At 28.5% G+C, this 19,001-nt stretch overlaps 1 protein-coding gene and 1 long non-coding RNA gene across 3 annotated transcripts; one reads left to right on the forward strand and one right to left on the reverse strand.

The window, feature by feature from the left end:
* Nucleotides 1–1,622: 1,622 nt before the first annotated feature.
* LOC146956396 (uncharacterized) lies at nt 1,623–8,123 on the reverse strand. 2 transcript variants are annotated; one of them, XM_085728716.1, is made up of 5 exons: nt 7,505–8,123; nt 2,904–3,018; nt 2,301–2,390; nt 2,112–2,210; nt 1,623–2,022 (listed from the first exon to the last, which is right to left on the reverse strand). In XM_085728716.1, exons 1-5 carry the CDS (start codon nt 7,684–7,686, stop codon nt 1,924–1,926), a joined length of 585 nt encoding a protein of 194 aa, XP_085584842.1. In that variant the 5' UTR covers nt 7,687–8,123; the 3' UTR covers nt 1,623–1,923. The 2 variants fall into 2 exon arrangements, with proteins under 2 accessions (XP_085584842.1, XP_085584844.1); XM_085728718.1 differs by lacking the exon at nt 7,505–8,123 and adding an exon at nt 4,806–4,973.
* LOC146956397 (uncharacterized) lies at nt 5,210–6,544 on the forward strand. Its single transcript, XR_015020143.1, has 2 exons — nt 5,210–5,338; nt 5,687–6,544. It is a non-coding gene; the product is annotated as an uncharacterized LOC146956397 (long non-coding RNA).
* Nucleotides 8,124–19,001: the final 10,878 nt, after the last annotated feature.

The following is a 19,001-nucleotide window of genomic DNA, read 5'->3' on the forward strand; positions in this document are numbered from 1 at the left end:
CAAAATGACCGTTGCAACCATCCACTAATCTTCTGCAGTGTTTTCGAATCCAATAGACAGCTTTTGAAGTGTTGATCTTTGAATCTTCAGCTTGTGGTGATAATCAGCTTCTGATGAGCTTCAGCTTTTGATGAAGTTGCTTCTGAACTATCTGCTTCTGATGGCTATACGCTTCTGTCGACCTTCAACTTCTTATGACCTTCAGCTTCTGATGACTTTCAGCTTCTAATGATCTTCAGCTTCTGATGACGTCATCATTCTTCAATAGCACTTATGACTTCAGATGCACTTCTTTTCAGATGCTTTCAAGCTTCCTTTTCTTTAGTCCATAACTCTCTATTTGTTCTTCAAAACCTTTATATGATGTAAATTTTTAACTATGGTCCTGTACACTTGAACAAATATTAGCTAGTCCAATTTACAATTTTTAATACCTTGTTATCATCAAAACTCTTTAAGGTTCATTGTTAAACACATTTTGTTCCAACATTCTCCACAGAAGTAAAGTGTATATGATTCTTTTATCGTAGTTATGGTATTCTATTTATAGTGTTTTTTTTTTTTTGAATGGCAAATATTTATAGTGTGTTTGGTTTGGCGTTAAAGCGTGACTTTCTGAAGCTCAAATTTTCAACTTCTCTCCAACGTACGTTTTTTACTTTCCCACCGCTAAAGCAAACAGATACTTAACCATTTCACGGAATTGGTTCCCTTATATTAAATCCAAACGTATGTTTTTTACTTTCCCTCCGCTAAAGCAAACAGATACTTAACCATTTCACGGAATTGGTTCCCTTATATTAAAATTTGAAAATTTTGGTTTTTCTATCAAGTAATTAATCTAAAATATAGTGATATGACATTTATAAGGAACTTTCCATTAATTTAAAACATATATCACATCGTTTAAAATATATGAAATCGCCAATTTTTAAAATAGGGGAACCAAATCCAAAAAATGGTAAAAATAGACGGATAAAAATTGTCAAATTTTAAAAGGCTGATTGATATCTATCATTCAAATGCAAACGTCCATACCTTTATACAATCGTGTTATTTAAACATCAAAATACAAACAATTAACGTGACTATGTTTGTTTATCTTCATCTCATACTCTTTATCTTATATAAGCACATCGGAATTTTGATGTCAAGGTATCACTTCTCAGTTCATCCTCTTGGTGTCTTTTCCACCATGTCACAATCATTAAACTTTTGCATTGTCGCACCGTTTTTCATTGCCCGGTTAACATAACATCGTATAAAATCACACAATTGGGAAAATACGTGAGTGACTTTGAGATTTGGTGACTTTTCGCATTAAATTGATATCCCATTCTTCCACTACTAAGGTCTGTATTGTCATTTTTAACAGCTTTTCGCATCAAATGCATTTTATATTTAAAATATAAATATAAATTATCTAAATATACAAATATTATTCTATCTAGTCTTACCACTCTATATTTTAACACACCAATTACTCCATAAACATTCTGTGAGCAACTTGGAAAGCAGCCATTTTCATGGAAGGCATTAAACAGAGAAAAAAAAAAGCCTTGGGCCAAAGTCTAATTAAGTGAAATGGTAACTTCAACTGTAATGAAATTGGCTCTCTGAAGTTTAAGAACGCAAAGGCTCTGATCCTTTTGTTTTCACCACTTGAAACACAAGTTTAGCAATTTAAAGATAGTTCCTAAAGCCGTGCTAACATTCATACAAAAATAATTATAAAACAATAATACTTACTAGCCAATAATTTAATCTGAGTGAAGACAAAATTACAAAACTCAAACAAAGAGAGACTAATTCTGAACCAGAGAGTATACCAAGTCGAAACCTGGATGATCGAAGAACGGATACAATGAAGAACCGGGAAACAACCCAAGACACTCTTTGAAGAGAGGTCGTACAGTGCTGCATCTAATATGTTTTTGTTTTTGGAGCCTTCTTTGGTTGTCTTCTAGGAATGGAGTTTTTCATCCCAATGAAAAACAACAAAGCTCCAAAAAGAGCCATGTTCTGCAAGGAGTGATATTCAATAAGCAATTGCAACAATGGCGCACAGGCTTAAACTAATTCTCAAATAAAAAATAATTCACTGCTCTGACCTGTGTAAATTTGATGAAAAGTTGAGTAAATTCTTTGTCCTCGTTGTCATAATTGTAAAAATCATAACGAATTGGAGTAGCAATCAACTGATGCAGAAGCTACAACAAAACAAAAAAAAAAAAAAGATCGTAACTAAAAAAACTGAGCAAATGAGATGAATATGGAATCCAATAGAGAATCTGACAAACCAGCAGCAAAGCTCCGAAAGAGTTTCCGAATATGAAAAGAACCCCTCCAAGGCCCTTCAGAGCAATAGCCCCAGTAATTACAAGTTTAATCTGCACATCACATCAGTTATATTAGGGAACACTGGCATAGAAAATAACGAGCAAAAGGGAGGAAAACTCTGCATGTAATGTTCATAATTTCATCAGCAGACAATTTCATTTTTTATGCCAGATCGGCAATTTAGCATAATAACAGAAAAATGCAAAAAAGTTAACAAATGGACATGTAATATCCACTGGCATACCGGTCTTTTCAATTTAACTTAACCACCTTGTCCTTATTATTCTTTTCCGAACGAGGCACAGCTCTTGTACTTTATTGAAGGGTACAGTCATCATTCAAAAAAAATTAATTTGTGATGAAATTGTATGGCACAAATATTTATTGTGGAGTTTTATGAATTTTAAATTAAAAACTAATCCAGTGTTACCTGAAGGACAGATCATGTTTTTCTTAAAAAATTAACACAACATAAACATTCGTACAAACACACACACACACACACACACAGAGAGAGAGAGAGAGAGAGAGAGAGAGAGAGAGAGAGAGAGAGAGAGACTAACATCAATCTCTGGAAGTTGAAAGCCAACTTGAGAATGGATTCGATGTGCAAAGGAATCAAGCTTTGGTTTCAGTGCTGTTGCAGAAGGTCCCCCCTCAACTCCAAATTCGTTATATCTATATAGCAAAGAACAGAAGATACATAAGCAAGAAACTTCACTAAAGCATAAAAATAGGGGATGAAGAGAGAACCGCTGTCAGGATTATTAAATAAGGAGTGTTTGAACAATTATAATATCAAATGGAAGAAACTTTTAGCTTATAGCTCTTAATCCAGCTTATAAAGTGCAATGCTAACAACATCAACTTTTGCAGACACAGATAATGGTTCTTAAATCAAGTGCAATAGAAAGTATCGTTATCATGAAGATGTTTACACAAAAATTCAAAGTAATCTAATTCAGTAAGAATTAAAACATGGCCAAGGCAATGTATAATAGCACATTACATAGAACGGATGAGGCAGTAATCCACATAATGACATAAGCCTTCCAGCTCAAAAATTCAACAATAGAAAAAGTTTACCAGGCTAACATCATGCTTCTTATATAAAAGAATGGTCTTGCTAATAGATGTCCAAATGCACTGGTTAAGAAACATATAAATCACTACATCAAAGTTTTCAATCACTTAAAATGGCAAGTATTTAATATGATTGTGATTCCATATATACAGTGTTTTCCATTTCATTAAATACTACCTACTTTTGTTTCCATAATTAGTGTTCTGAATGGACTCAATAGCATTCTCCATAAGTAGTTATTGCATGTTTTATGCTTATCCAAAAAAACATTACTATTTAAAAACAATTTACATATATTGTTAGGAAATAGCTTATGGACCTAGTGCCAAGGTGGTTTGACCAATAGACTGCTAGAAATATTGAATGTGATGTAGGGGAAGGTTTTCAATGAAAAACAGTGAATGATTAAACATAGTGTACTACAATTGGTTCATTGTGCGGTGATTTAGTGTTAGCGGGCACCAAAGCAACTTTGTTATTAGGAACTGAGGAGTTTGTGGTCCATCATATCCATGCATTTACAATTCATGCAACAATATTGATCCTCCTCAAAAACATTCATGCACAATAACATAATGACAGAGATGAATTATGAATTTAACCACCCCTGAATTCAATGTTACCCGTTGTTTAATAATATGAATAGCATTATCACACTATGCCAAGCTAACATGTTAGCCGATAATAACCATATAGTCAATCCAACGAACCACATACCATATCCAGACAAGAAAGAATAACCAGCAGCTATAGCAAAATTATTAAAATTCAATACAGAAGAAAATGCAAGGTTAGATTTCCTACAAAAGATTTGCAACAGTTTCATACATTTCCTATAAAATTCAATACCATAAAAAATTAAACGAAAGCAAATAAATCAACAACCTAGAAAAGCAACTTAATCGCTGCTCAAGTACCATCTAATCCGGGATTAATCCTAGCGTCCACTAGCAGGCCCAATTGAAACTAGAGTAAAGCCTTGTATGGACTGACCCAATACCTATAGAGGAGCATATCCCTAGTCTACACCACCGGGTCAACCCACAACGAAATCAATCGTTTGATTTCGTGTTACTAAGATGTTTCGAAAAGAAATAAAAAGCATGAATCTGTTTCCTTACACTTTAACTGAGTAAAAACATAACTTGTTAAGGTTGTTGGATCCGTTATGTTTTTAAGGTTTAAACTATTTGATTAGATCTATGTTTTTGTTTAGTGACATTTTTCATATCAAATGTTACTATTTCAACAACCAAATCTATAGGAAAAAAAAACATAATCAGAATTCAAAAACTAAGTCTAATTTCTTAAAAAGAAATAAAAAAAAAAAGGGAAAATTAAACGGTACAAATAGAAATCAATAAAGAAGGAAAGAACTAACTCTTGGTAAGCAGAGAGAATGAAAATGGAAGCGAAGAGAACTCTTCCGAGAAAGGAAGAGAAAGCCATTGTTGTTGTTGTTGTTGTTGTTCCTCTTTGTTGCTAAGAAGAAGAGGAAATCTAGGGTGAAGTGTGAAAATGTTGTTTCTTTTTGTGAATAGAATAGAATAGAAAGAGAGAAAGAAGAGAAAGGAAATAAATAGTAATATTTTTTGAAAGTAAAGAGGGATGATGATGGTATGATTTTGAAAGCTCGAGATCTCCTTTGGTGACAACTGGGCATCTTTAAGTCCCACATGGCCCATCGGGCCCCATATACCCGACAAAATGTCTGCAGCCAAAAAAATACACTATGCTATTTTCTCTTATAATATAAGATAGGAGTGCACGCTGCACCACAAGGCGACATCTGGCAGCGTGTATGTGTGCCATTTGGCTGCGGCTTTGCTTGACAAGTGAATAGCTCCTTTAATTGACACGTGTGCAATTTAGTTTTTCACATTGGCTTCAAAAGGAGAAAAGTCTTTCTCTGATGTGAGTTTCAAAAACGCAAAACTTTCTCTTCCCTGAAACTTTTCCCACACTTTCTTCATTCTTCAAAATTTGAATTTCAAATTCCAAACATAAAATATTAAACTTATTGCTTTAGTGCAAAATAAAGTCAGAACTTTTTCAATCAAAATTCACACTCTCTCTACTCCAAACTTTTGGCTCTTTAATTAGAAATACAAATTCAAAACTCATTTTATTCTCAACACACTTTTATATGCAAGATTCAATAGTCTATTTCACACATTGATCATCTTTCTCTCTCACCATTTCTTATTTTTATTTCAATCTTTTCTCTGTTTCTAATCTTCATTTCCTTCTCTTATTATGCAGGTATAAATTTCCTCTTTTGATTGCCGACAGTGTAAAAGAAAAGGAGAACATGGGAAAGGTACCAATAACTCTTCTTTTACTTTGCTAAATAGTAATTTTTTTCATAATTTTTTGTTCATATCAACATGTAAAACTGACTACAGCTTTTTCTGTCTTATATGATCTACATCAAGGTATACAAACTCCATTCATAATGTGTATTTCTATTACTTTTTCCTTATTTTTATTGGAAGAAAAACAGAAAGACAAAGAAATAGTTACAAAAAAAGAGAAAATTAAGAGGCAATAAATTGCAATAGAATATCATGTATATCATCTATGTTTCATTATCTACTCTATCTTTTTAATCATTTTCTTATTTTTGCAGAAAATGTAAGGTAACAAGAACACAATTCTTCTTTCTTCTCTATGTCCTTCATATCATCATCTTAATCTAAATAAAGATAACTTTTTTCAACTGCACAAACATAACAAACTGTACTTCAAAGTATACCAAACAACATTGATATTCAAACTATAACAAAGTTATGTCTTTATAGTTTTGCAAGAGTAAGAACAACAAGAGAAGGAAGATGAATACAAATATCAAAAGAAATAGCAAACTTATTTGTTGTGATTATATGAATGAATCATTGAAGTAGCAAGATAAAAGGGAAAAAATATAGATTCGTAATTGTATCAAGTGTGCAAGTCTGGATAGGAAAAGTAACAATTAAGAGTTTTCTAAATTGAATATCACCATGAAAGAAATTTTTATTACAGCAATGGGTAACAAATTATAGATTTACCTCTTTTTTGGAAATTTTAATATCATTATTATGTGTAATAAAAAGTTATGGAATACCTCTACAAAAAAAAGGTTATGGAAAAGAATATCACACTGTTAGGACTCATGGTATTGTAATTCTCTACAATTTAAAAAATATGAAGACCCAATTTAAGTCCATTTAATTTGATTTATTGAATTTTTTTATGAACATATTTTTTTTTTACAATTAATAAACGATATGTTTTTTTGTCAAAACTTAAAACAATTAATAGAAACAAAAATAATTTTTTTACAAAGAGTGTATTAAAAAAAACGAGAAAATAAAATAAATACAAACATGTGTTAATAGAAAATAAATACACCAGATCTTATAATATATTTTTATTGTATAAAAAATCAAATCAAAATCAAATCTTTATTATTTGGGTTCAAGAAAAGTGTCATCTATTTATACTTTAAATAAAAATAAAAAAAAAAACTTGACAAAAAAAGTCCTTATTCTGAAGTTAAAAAAAAAAAAAAAAGACTTCTATCATATGAAGAAAAAAAAAACTTGAAAAGAATTCTTCAATGATTTTGCAGGAGAAGAAAAAAAAATTCTAAAAAATTCAATAGAAGAATTACCAAAAGAATATTGTAAGTATCAGATCTAAGAAGTTAAAACAGATTCATTTTTATGTCTTCTGTGTATACTATTTTTTCATCTTCAATGAATTTGCATGAAAAGAAAACAAAGGAATATATTTTTATCAATGATCCAATAGAAGTATTATCAAAGAATACCAAAACAGATTCATTGATCTAAAATAATCTTGCATTTTTTTATAAAGAATAACAAAAATATCATTTATCTATCAAAAAAAACTTCTTGACTCCTAACAAGAAAAGTCCTAAATTTTAATTAAAAAGTAGTTTCTTTTTATATGATTATGCAAAAAAAGGAACTTTTACTATCAAAGATCTAATAGAAGGATTACTAAAAGGCTACCATTGGTATCAGATCTATAAAAGCAAAAACAGATTCACTAATCAACAAAAATTATGCTTACATCTCTTGAAAATACAACAAAATCACATCTAACTTCATCTTTTGATTGTTGTTGTTGTTGTTGTTGAAGTTGCATGTATGATAGCAAGAGATGTAAACTTTGATTTGCAGTTGTTGTTGTTGCATGTTTGAAAGAAGTCTGCGATTTGGTGGGATGAAAAAGATCAAAAAGAGGGCTAACATGATGAAGTGTCAGATCTGCTGCTAAAGAAAATGAATGAGACCAAAGTATCAGATCTACGGTGTCAACCATGAAGATTTCGAAAAAATAATCACAAGAAGAAAGTAAATGATGATATCATTAGATTGGTAGTGTTGTAATGGACGTCGAAAGTCATATGTTGGTGGAGGCGCGGCCACCGCAAACAGAAGGAGACGGAGCGGCGGCTAGGGTTTGTTTAAGGGAAGAGAGAGCTTTCTCTGGTAAGTGAAGAAGAAGAGAGAGAAAAATGAAATGAAATGTTTGTAGATGTGGTGTGAGTTGAAGGAATAAAAAATAAAAATAAATAAATAAATGTATGTGGGTGTGGAGTCTGCACGTGTGAGAGTAGTGTTAGCTAATTGTTTTTAAATTTTTTTGTCAACTTATTAATTGTTTTTAATGTTATTTATTTCTTTCTTCAATTATATCTCATTCTAATTCTAATTAAATTTTATTGTTCCAAATTATATGTTATTTTACAAATTCTATGAATTAACAAAGTCTAACCTGGTATTTTTTTGGCAATCTTTCTATGAATTAACAAAGTTTAATATGGTATTTTTTGCCAAACTTATAAGATCAAATAATTATTTTTTTTTGAATAAAGATCAAATAATTATTATTATTTCATATGTTATAAATTAAAGTGGGTCCATATAACGAGTAGGAAACCTCAAGCATAAAAAATCATTCAAATATTTTTCTTCAGTTTGACATGCGCTTGACAAGTTGTCATTGATAAAATTTCAAAATTAATTCAAATGCACGAGATAAGTTATCTTTGAATATAACTAAATTTGATGCGCGGAACAAGTTGTCAATCCTCTATACATACATTTGAGAATGTTCAAAATGAATAATCCACATGGCAAATCCAAAATCCTCTAACAAATTCAATGCCACATGTCCTATTATTAGAAAACAAATCACACAAAAAGAATTTATTTATAGAAAGCAATTCATTTTTGTATAAACCATTCAAATTCATTTTTTATTTATAGAAAGCAATTCATATTCATATCATTGACGTTGAGCCTAATAAATTCACATTAACATAGAATGAATTTTGCCTACCACTCGGGCTATAAATAGTTTTCATACTCAATAATGTTTTTTTTAGGGACATACTCAATAATGTTGTACCACTCACAGAATCATTTTTATCTAATTCTTTTTTTCCTTTTTTAAATGACAATATCTATGGACATCAACCGATTCGATGAACTCTGAGAAACCATTGACCATCCATTTGATTTTAATGGATAACTATGTGAGTTTTTTAGAATTTATATTTTGATACTATTAAGTTGTCGTAATTTATAAAAGATTGGTATGTTATATGAATATTTTTTTAATTATTTTCACATGCAAGGTCACAAGATTCATGCAATGGTTGTAAGCAAACTTTTTAACAAGTTAAAACTTTCTTTGAAAGAAGAGTTTGTCTATATCATGTATAATTTTCGAGTCAGTGTCAATGAAATTCAAGAAGTCATGACAACATCGCATATATATTGTCTCAACTTTACAGAAAAGACTAAGACCACACCAATTTTTTTTTGTTGCTAATTAATATTAAAAAAAACCCGAGACAAATATTTTTCACTAACAAATATTAAAAAGTACCGGACACATACTTATAGCTGATAAATACATGTAATAAAAAAACAAAGATAATTAGTAACTGATACATAATAAAACTCGTGATAAATATTTTTTTTTTGAGGGAGGGATAAATATTTTCCAATGCTATATACAAATATATATATATATATATATATATTCATTTAGAAATATTTAAAAAATAAAACTGAAAAATATTGTTATTGATACATAAAAAGAAAAACAAGATATAAGAATCAAAATAACACAAGACAAATATTTTTTACCATCATTACTTTAAACAAAATACAAGACAAATATTCATCACTGGTAAATATTAAAAAAAAAGGACAAATATTCGTCTCTTATACATAAAAAACATGAAACATATATTTTCAATAAATAAATAAATAAGTACATGTATAATATTTACCCCTAATACACAATAAAATGTTGAAGAAATATATATCACCGGAACAAAAACACATGTGTTATTTTTCATTGATACATAAAAACACGGGACAAATATTTAGGAGTGATAAGTATTAAAAAAATATGCCACAAATATTAACCCCTGAATCATCTTTCAAAAAAAAATTAATCACTGAATCATGAAAAAATACGGGGAAACTATTTGTCATTGATAAATATTACTTTTTTTAGAACCAAACTAATGCAAGATTCATTATCAAAATTCATTAAAAAAATGAGAAATACAAAGAAAGAAAATGGAAAATAGTTCAACACCTTTTCAAAAAGAATTAAATCTAAAGTTAGGCAAGTCTAACTTATTCTTATGTATTCTAGGTTAATATTATCAGAAAGAAAAGGGAACCAAACAAAGAATATGCCAAAAAATTTCTAAATTTTTTGTTTCAAAAATAAAATAGAACAAAAAATATAATTATTTTACAGACTAAAAAAAATGTAACCAGTTTTTTTTTTTTCTTTGAAAAAATATAATATATTTAAGAGAATAAAAAAATAGCCTAGCGCCCGTGCATTGCACGGGTTAACACACTAGTGCAATTACAAAAATAACTCAGATGCAAATGATAAGTTATCACTAATAGAGTTAAATTTCATACTGAAGACAAGTTTTTTTAGGAGCAAACACGCTAGACAAATTGTCACTTATAAGATCTTAGAAATAACGTAACTCAAATAGATGAAATAAGTTGTTACAAATGAAATTAACTCTGATAAAAGATACAAGTTGTCACTAATAAAATAATTTTTGTTGAGCGGTCATTGATAAAATAATATTTTCCATCGATACATTAAATAATATTCAATGTAGAATATCTTCTTTTACATATAAATAAAAAAACATGATATCACTATAAAGATGTTCCAATTATTTATACCATAACTTTTATTATACAAAGATGTTGTTGTACCCGGCCCAAACTATAGGGACTGGTTTAGAGGGAGAAAGATAACTCTCTTCAATTATAAGAGAGAGACTAAAAGATGAAAATTAAAAAAGAGTGATGATGGGAGTGAGAGAGAGCTGCCAAAGATAAATGAGACTTTTCACTTCTCAAAAATAACTATAAAAAATAATTAAAAAATAAAATGCGATGTGAAATTAAATACTGGAAGGAGTTGCAACCAAAAAAAATACAGGAAAGGAGTGTAACCAAAAAATAATAATATTGGTTTGAACACAAAAAAATAAAAAAAAAAACTAATAATATTGGAAGGAGTTATTATTGATGCAAGTGTAGACGACAGTTTTCACGTGGGAGAGACAGCAGTAAAGACAAAAAATTAGTTGATTTGGTAAAAAGGAGAGAGAGGTAATAAAAATAGTGAAAAAAGATTTTTCATGGGGAAAAACAAACGATTGTTCTTAAATTCTCATACTCTTTCTCTATCATATTATAAGAGAAAAAATTACAAAACAAAAATTATCTTTTAAATTTATCCAACAAATGATCTATCAGGTCTATATTAAATAATATTAAGTGTTGAGTATCTTCTATCACTGGTATATAAATAATATAATATCACTATAACGATGTTCCTGTTATTTAGACCATAATTTTTATTCTACAACGATACTAAACTCTCTTTAATTAAAATGCATGAATAAAGTGATAAGTTGTCACTAATAAAGTAAAATTTTATACATAAGACAAGTTTTTTCGAGGAGCACATATGTTGGATAAGGTCTCACTTATAAAATCTTAAAAAAACTCAAATACATGGGGTAAGATGTCACAACTATGATAAAAGAGACAAGCGGTCATTGATAAAATAATTTTTGTTGCGTGGTCATTGATAAAATAATATTTTTCATCGAATTATTAAATAACATTGAATGTAGAGTATCTCTTTTCACTGATATATAAAAAAAATATGATATCACTGTAACGATGTTCCTATTATTTATATCATAACTTTTATTATACAACGATATTAAACTATCTTTAACTAAAATGCATGAAAAAAGTGTTCAGTTGTCACTCATAAAGCTAAATTTCATACATAATACAAGATTATTTTAAGGGCAAATACGCTAGATAAATTGTCACAAATGAAATTAACCATGATAAAAGAGACAAGCAGGCATTTATAAAATTATTTTTGTTGAGCTTTCATTGATAAAATTATATTTTTCAACGATGTATTAAATAATATTCGATGTACGGGATAAGTTTTCACAAATCAAATTAACTCTGATAAACTTTTATTATACAACGATATTAAGCTCTCTTTAACTAAAATGAATGAAAAAAGTGATAAGTTGTCACTAATAAAGTTAAATTTCATACGATATACACGTTTTTTGTAAGAGTTAATACACTAAACCAGTTGTCACTTATAAAATCTTAGCAATAACTATAATGTACGGGATCAGTTGTCACAAATGGAATTAACTTAGATTAAAAAGACAAGCTGTCACTTATAAAATCTTAGAAATTACTCAAATGTATGGGATAAGTTTTCACAAACGAAATTAACTGTGATAAACTTTTATTATACAACGATATTAAGCTCGCTTTAAGTATAATGCATGAAAAAAATGATAAGTTGTCACTATAAAATTAAATTTTATACAGCAGACAGGTTTTTTTTTAGGAGCAAACACGCTAAACGAGTTGTCACTTATAAAATCGTAGAAATAGCTCAAATGTACGGGGTCAGTTGTCACCTAAGGAATTAACTCAGATAAAAAAGACAAGTTGTCACTATAAAATCTTAGAAATAACACAAATGTATGGGATAAGTTTTCACAAACGAAATTAACTTTGATAAACTTTTATTATACAACGATATTAAGCTCTCTTTAACTATAACGCATGAAAAAAATGATAAGTTGTCACTAATAAAATTAAATTTCATATAGCATACAAGTTTTTTAGGAGCAAACACGTTAAACGAGTTGTCACTTATAAAATCGTAGAAATAGCTCAAATGAACGGGATCAATTGTCACAAAAGGAATTAACTCAGATAAAAAAGACAAGTTGTCACTTATAAAATCTGAGAAATAACTCAAATGTACGGGATAAGTTTTCACAAATGAAATTAACTCTAATAACTATTATTATACAACGATATTAAGCTCTCTTTAACTAAAATGCATGAAAAAAGTGACAAGTTGTCACTAATAAAGTTAAATTTCATACAACAGACAAGTTTGTTTAGGAAGAAATACGCTAAACGAGTTGTCACTTATAAAATCTTAGAAATAGCTCAAAAGTACGGGATCAGTTGTCACAAAAGGAATTAACTCAGATAAAAATGTCAAGTTGTCACTATAAAATCATAGAAATAACTCAAATGTACGGGATAAGTTTTCACAAATGAAATTAACTCTGATAAACTTTTATTATACAACGATATTAAGCTCTCTTTAACTAAAATGCATGAAAAAAGTGATAAGTTTTCACTAATAAAGTTAAATTTCATACGACGTACACATTTTTCTTAGGAGTTAATACGCTAAACCAGTTGTCACTTATAAAATCTTAAAAATAACTATAATGTACGGGATTGGTTGTCACAAATGGAATTAACTCAGATAGAAAAGACAAGTTGTCACTTATAAAATCTTAGAGATAACTCAAATGTACGGGATAAGTTTTCACAAATGAAATTAACTCTGATAAACTTTTATTATACAACGATATTAAACTCTCTTTAACTAAAATGCATGAAAAAAGTGATAAATTGTCACTAATAAAGTTAAAATTTATATAGAAGACAACTTTTTTTTTAAGAGCCAATACGTTAAATCATTTGTCACTTATAAAATCTTATAAATAAATCAAATGCACGGATAAATTGTCACAGATGAAATTAACGCTGGTAAAAGAGAAAATCTTTCATTGATAAAATAATTTTTGTTGAGTACTCATTGAAAAATAATATTTTCATCGAATTATTAAATAATATTGAATGCAGAGCATCTTCTTTCACTGATATATACAAAAATTATATCACTATAACGATGTTCCTATTATTTAGACGATAACGTTTATTGTACAACGATATTAAACTCTCTTTAACTAAAATGCATGAATAAAGTGATAAGTTGTCACTGATAAAGGTAAATTTCATACAGAAAACATGTTTTTTTGAGGAGCAAGTACTCTGGATAAGGTGTCACTTATAAAATCTTAGAAACAACTCAAATACACGGATAAATTGTTATAAATGAAATTAACTCAGATAAAAGAGAAAAGTTGTCATTGATATAATAATTTTTGTTGAGTGGTCATTGATAAAATAATATTTTTCATCGATATATTAAATTCAATATAGAGTATCTTTTTTCAAAATATATATATATAAAAAAAACATATCACACCCTTTAGTTGTTCCATTTATTTAGACCATTAATTTTATTATAGAACCATGTTAAACTCTCTTTAAAGTTAAATTTCATATATAAAAAAAGTTAAATTTCATATATAACTAAAATGCGTAAAAAAAAGTGATAAGTTGTCACTGATAAAGTTAAATTTCATATATAAAAAACGTTTTTTTTAGTAGCAAATACGATAGGCAAGTTGTCACCTATAAAATCTTAGAAATAACTCAAATGCACGGGATAAGTTGTCATAATTGAAATAAACTCCGACAAAAGAGACAAACTGTCATTGATAAAATAATATTTGTTGAGTGGTCATTAATAAAATAATATTTTTCATCGATATATCACATAATATTCAGCGTAGAATATCTTCTTTTATTGATATATAAAAAAAGATGATATCACTATAACGAAATTCCTATAATTTCTATGAGGCAAAATATATTACAGTTTTTGAAAGAAAAAAAAAACGAAGTTCCTATTATTTAAGCCATAATTGTTATTATACAATGATATTAAACTCTCATTAACTAAAATGCAAAACAAAAGTTATAAGTTGTAACTGATAAAGTCAAATTTCATACAGAAGACAAGTTTTTATTTTCGGAACAAATACACTAGGCAAGTTGTCACTGATAAAATCATAGAAATAAATCAAATGCACGGGATAAGTTGTCACAAATTAAATTAACTTCAATAAAAAGAGACAAGTTGTCACGGATAAAATAATTTTATTGAGTGGTCATTGATAAAAAAATATTTTTCATCGATATATTAAATACTATTCAATGTAAAATATCTTCTTCACTGATATATAAAACAAAACATGATATCACTGTAACAATTTTCCTATTATTTATACCATAACTTTTATTATACAATCTTTAAAATAACTCAAATGTACGGGATAAGTTTTCACAAATCAAATTAACTCTGATAAACTTTTATTATACAACGATATTAAGCTCTCTTTAACTAAAATGAATGAAAAAAGTGATAAGTTGTCACTAATAAAGTTAAATTTCATACGATATACACGTTTTTTGTAAGAGTTAATACACTAAACCAGTTGTCACTTATAAAATCTTAGAAATAACTATAATGTACGGGATCAGTTGTCACAAATGGAATTAACTTAGATTAAAAAGACAAGTTGTCACTTATAAAATCTTAGAAATTACTCAAATGCACGGGATAAGTTTTCACAAATGAAATTAACTCTGATAAACTTTTATTATAGAACGATATTAAGCCTTCTTTAACTAAAATGCATGAAAAAAGTGATAAGTTGTCACTAATAAAGTTAAACTTCATACGACATACACGTTTTTTTAGGAGTTAATATGCTAAACCAGTTGTCAGTTATAAAATCTTAGAAATAACTATAATGTACGGGATCAGTTGTCACAAATGGAATTAACTCAGAGAAAAAAGACAAGTTGTCACTTATAAAATCTTAGATATAACTCAAATATACGGGATAAGTTTTCACTAATGTAATTAACTCTGATAAACTTTTATTATACAACGATATTAAGCTCTCTTTGACTAAAATGCATGAAAAAGTGATAAGTTGTCACTAATAAAGTTAAATTTCATACAGCAGACAAGTTTTTTTTAGGAGCAAACACGCTAAACGAGTTGTCACTTATAAAATCTTAGAAATATCTCAAATGTACGGGATCAGTCGTCACAAAAGGAATTAACTCTAATAAGAAGACAAGTTGTCACTTATAAAATCTTTAAAATAAGTTGTTAGAATGACAAGTTGTCATTCTAACAAATACAAGCCTTTTTAATCAATAGCAGCAAGAACAACATTTTTTTTTTATATTTTTTAATAAAATCCAAGAAAGTGTAGGAAAAAATACAAGATAGAAAACTTAAAAATAAACTTGCTTCAGATCTAATCTTTGATACTATTTTGCTAACAAGAAAAGTTTTCATATTGTAAAAAAAACATCTTTGATACTAAAATGCATGAAAAAAGTGATAAGTTGTCACTAATAAAGTTAAATCTTAGAAATAACTCGAAAGTACGGGATCAGTTGTCACAAATGAAATTAACTCTGATAAACTTTTATTATACAACGATATTAAGCTCTTTTTAACTAAAATGCATGAAAAAAGTGATAAGTTGTCACTAATAAAGTTAAATTTCATACGACGTACACGTTTTTTTTAGAAGTTAATACGCTAAACCAGTTGTCACTTATAAAATCTTAGAAATAACTATAATGTACGGGATCAGTTGTCACAAATGAAATTAACTCAGATAGAAAAGACAAGTTGTCACTTATAAAATCTTAGAAATAACTCAAATGTACGGGATAAGTTTTCACAAATGAAATTAACTCTGATAAACTTTTATTATACGACGATATTAAGCTCTCTTTAACGACAATGCATGAAAAAAGTGATCAGTTGTCACTGATAAAGTTAAATTTCATACAGCAGGCAAGTTTTTTTTGAGCAAACATGCTAAACGAGTTGTCACTTATAAAAAGTTACCAATATTATAGTCATTATTAAAAAAAAAACCAATATTAAAGTCATATAAGTATTTTCTATTAGTGATGAAATCTGCATCAAATTATCGGAGGAATATTTGACAAGTGACAAAACTATCATTTTTTCACACGTATACTTAGAATCAACGGTATTAATTGAAAATTATACACAAAAACTATGGTAATATAGTTTTTTTTTTTTAAAACTCGGTATCCGATTCGAGAATCGACTAATTCGAAGAGACCAATCCCACCGCTCATTTGCGGGGGCCCCGTTTAAAGCCAGAACATAGGTCTATATGGACTTAGCCCACCGAAATTTGCACGGAAATCGAACCTGAAACCTTGAGAGGAGCAAACTTGAAGATCCCAAGCCAACCACTGGGTCAACCCCAAATGGGTTAACTATGGTAATGTAGTTAAAACTCTATAATCTAATTAAGCCAATTAAAAATAGAATCAACTAAAAAGGAAAGAAATAATCTCAAATAATAATTTTGCCGATTAGTTTTAATTGTTATTTTTTAAAAGGTAATTTTTTTTTTTTTTGACAATTAGTTATAATGAATGATTAATTTTCTACTCTTTTTTTTTTTTCATTCTTTCCTTTCCTTCCTTCCAAATTCATGACGAACACAGATGAATTAAGTATACCATTTTTTTTTAGAGAATTAGTTTAATAGAAAGAGGACAAAAATAATGTATCTTCCGAATCTCCATATTTCGTTCACTTAGATATCTAACATTTTTCCCTAAAAAAAAAGAAAGAAAGAAAAGATATCTAACATTTTGCAACTTTTCCTTGTACAATAAAAATAAAAATATATGTTATAAAAGGACCCGAGTTCAAACACGTATTCCACCTAAAATGTCCTTACAACCTGATCAATTTTTTTAGAGAATTAATTTAATAGAAAGAGGACAAAAATAATGTATCTTCCAAATCTTCATATTTCGTTCACTTAGATATCTAACATTTTTCCCTAAAAAATAGAAAGAAAGAAAAGATATCTAACATTTTGCAACTTTTCCTTGTACAATAAAAATAAAAATATATGTTATAAAAGGACCCGAGTTCAAACACGTATTCCACCTAAAATGTCCTTACAACCTGATCAATTTTTTTAGAGAATTAGTTTAATAGAAAGAGGACAAAAATAATGTATCTTCCAAATCTCCATTTTTCGTTCACTTAGATATCTAACATTTTTCCCTAAAAAAAGAAGAAAGAAAAGATATCTAACATTTTGCAACTTTTCCTTGTGCAATAAAAATAAAAATATATGTTATAAAAGGACCCAAGTTCAAACACGTATTCCACCTAAAATGTCCTTACAACATGATCAATAACCCAAAATTGTTGTTAAAAAAAACCAAAATTATCATGGATATTGAGATTTACTACTATTTTTTAATTATTAAAAAACTTTACTACGAGTTATGATGTTGGCTATAGGTAAATAATTATACAATTTATTTATTTTTTGACTCAAAAATAGTGATAAAATATTCTTTTATGTTCTTTATGAAAAAAGATATACACCACTGTCCTAAGTAATAAAATACTTCAAACAAAAGGATTCTATTCCCGTGTTGTTAGAATCAAACATGCTACTGATTTCTAAATCCGATTTTTCACATCCTCTCTTTCTTTGTAATCTACATTAGTAAAGTTTAATTAAAAATTATTTCACTCATAATCAAACTCAAGTTCTACTGAACAATTCATTCGTCATTTGTAGAGTTCATTAACCATTTAAATACTTGGTTAAAACATATACATCTTCATTTAGGTCATTCCAAAGTCATTTTGCGTCACTCCAAAGACATTAATGAAACTCCCAATTCAAAATATACTTTTTTTACTCTAATTAGTAATAATGTGATTTTAGTACGAATAAATAATGTGATTTTTTTTTAAATATTAATTAACTCTAAAGTAAGTATCAAATTTGTTTTTTTTCTTTGATAAGCAAGGAAAGAGGACAGGCATCAGGAGACATCATCGACATCCCAACTAGGTTGGCACCCCGAGATACCTCCATCCTATGCCGCCAATCTCGAAAAATTTATTAAAAAAGGGGGAAAATAAATTTACAAAAGGAGGGGGGACTATACCAAAACCCTCCCAAAAAACAGCTAAGAACAGAAAAAGAAACAAAAACAACAAAACAACCCAAAAATAGATTAAGGGAATCTATAATTAGGTAACCCACATCTGACCCTAAAAAAACCAATCTTCACCTCATCTGGAAGAAGAGTTCGAGAGAAAATTCATTGATCAGACGGTTGAGTGTCACCCCGTGCACGAGATTTGGATGGCTGCTTTGATAAGATGTGTTGTACCTTAAGCTTTT

The sequence above is a fragment of the Medicago sativa genome, chromosome 1 (genome assembly GCF_051527215.1).
Source record: "Medicago sativa cultivar Bolivia chromosome 1, Bolivia_mono, whole genome shotgun sequence".
Taxonomy (NCBI): domain Eukaryota; kingdom Viridiplantae; phylum Streptophyta; class Magnoliopsida; order Fabales; family Fabaceae; genus Medicago; species Medicago sativa.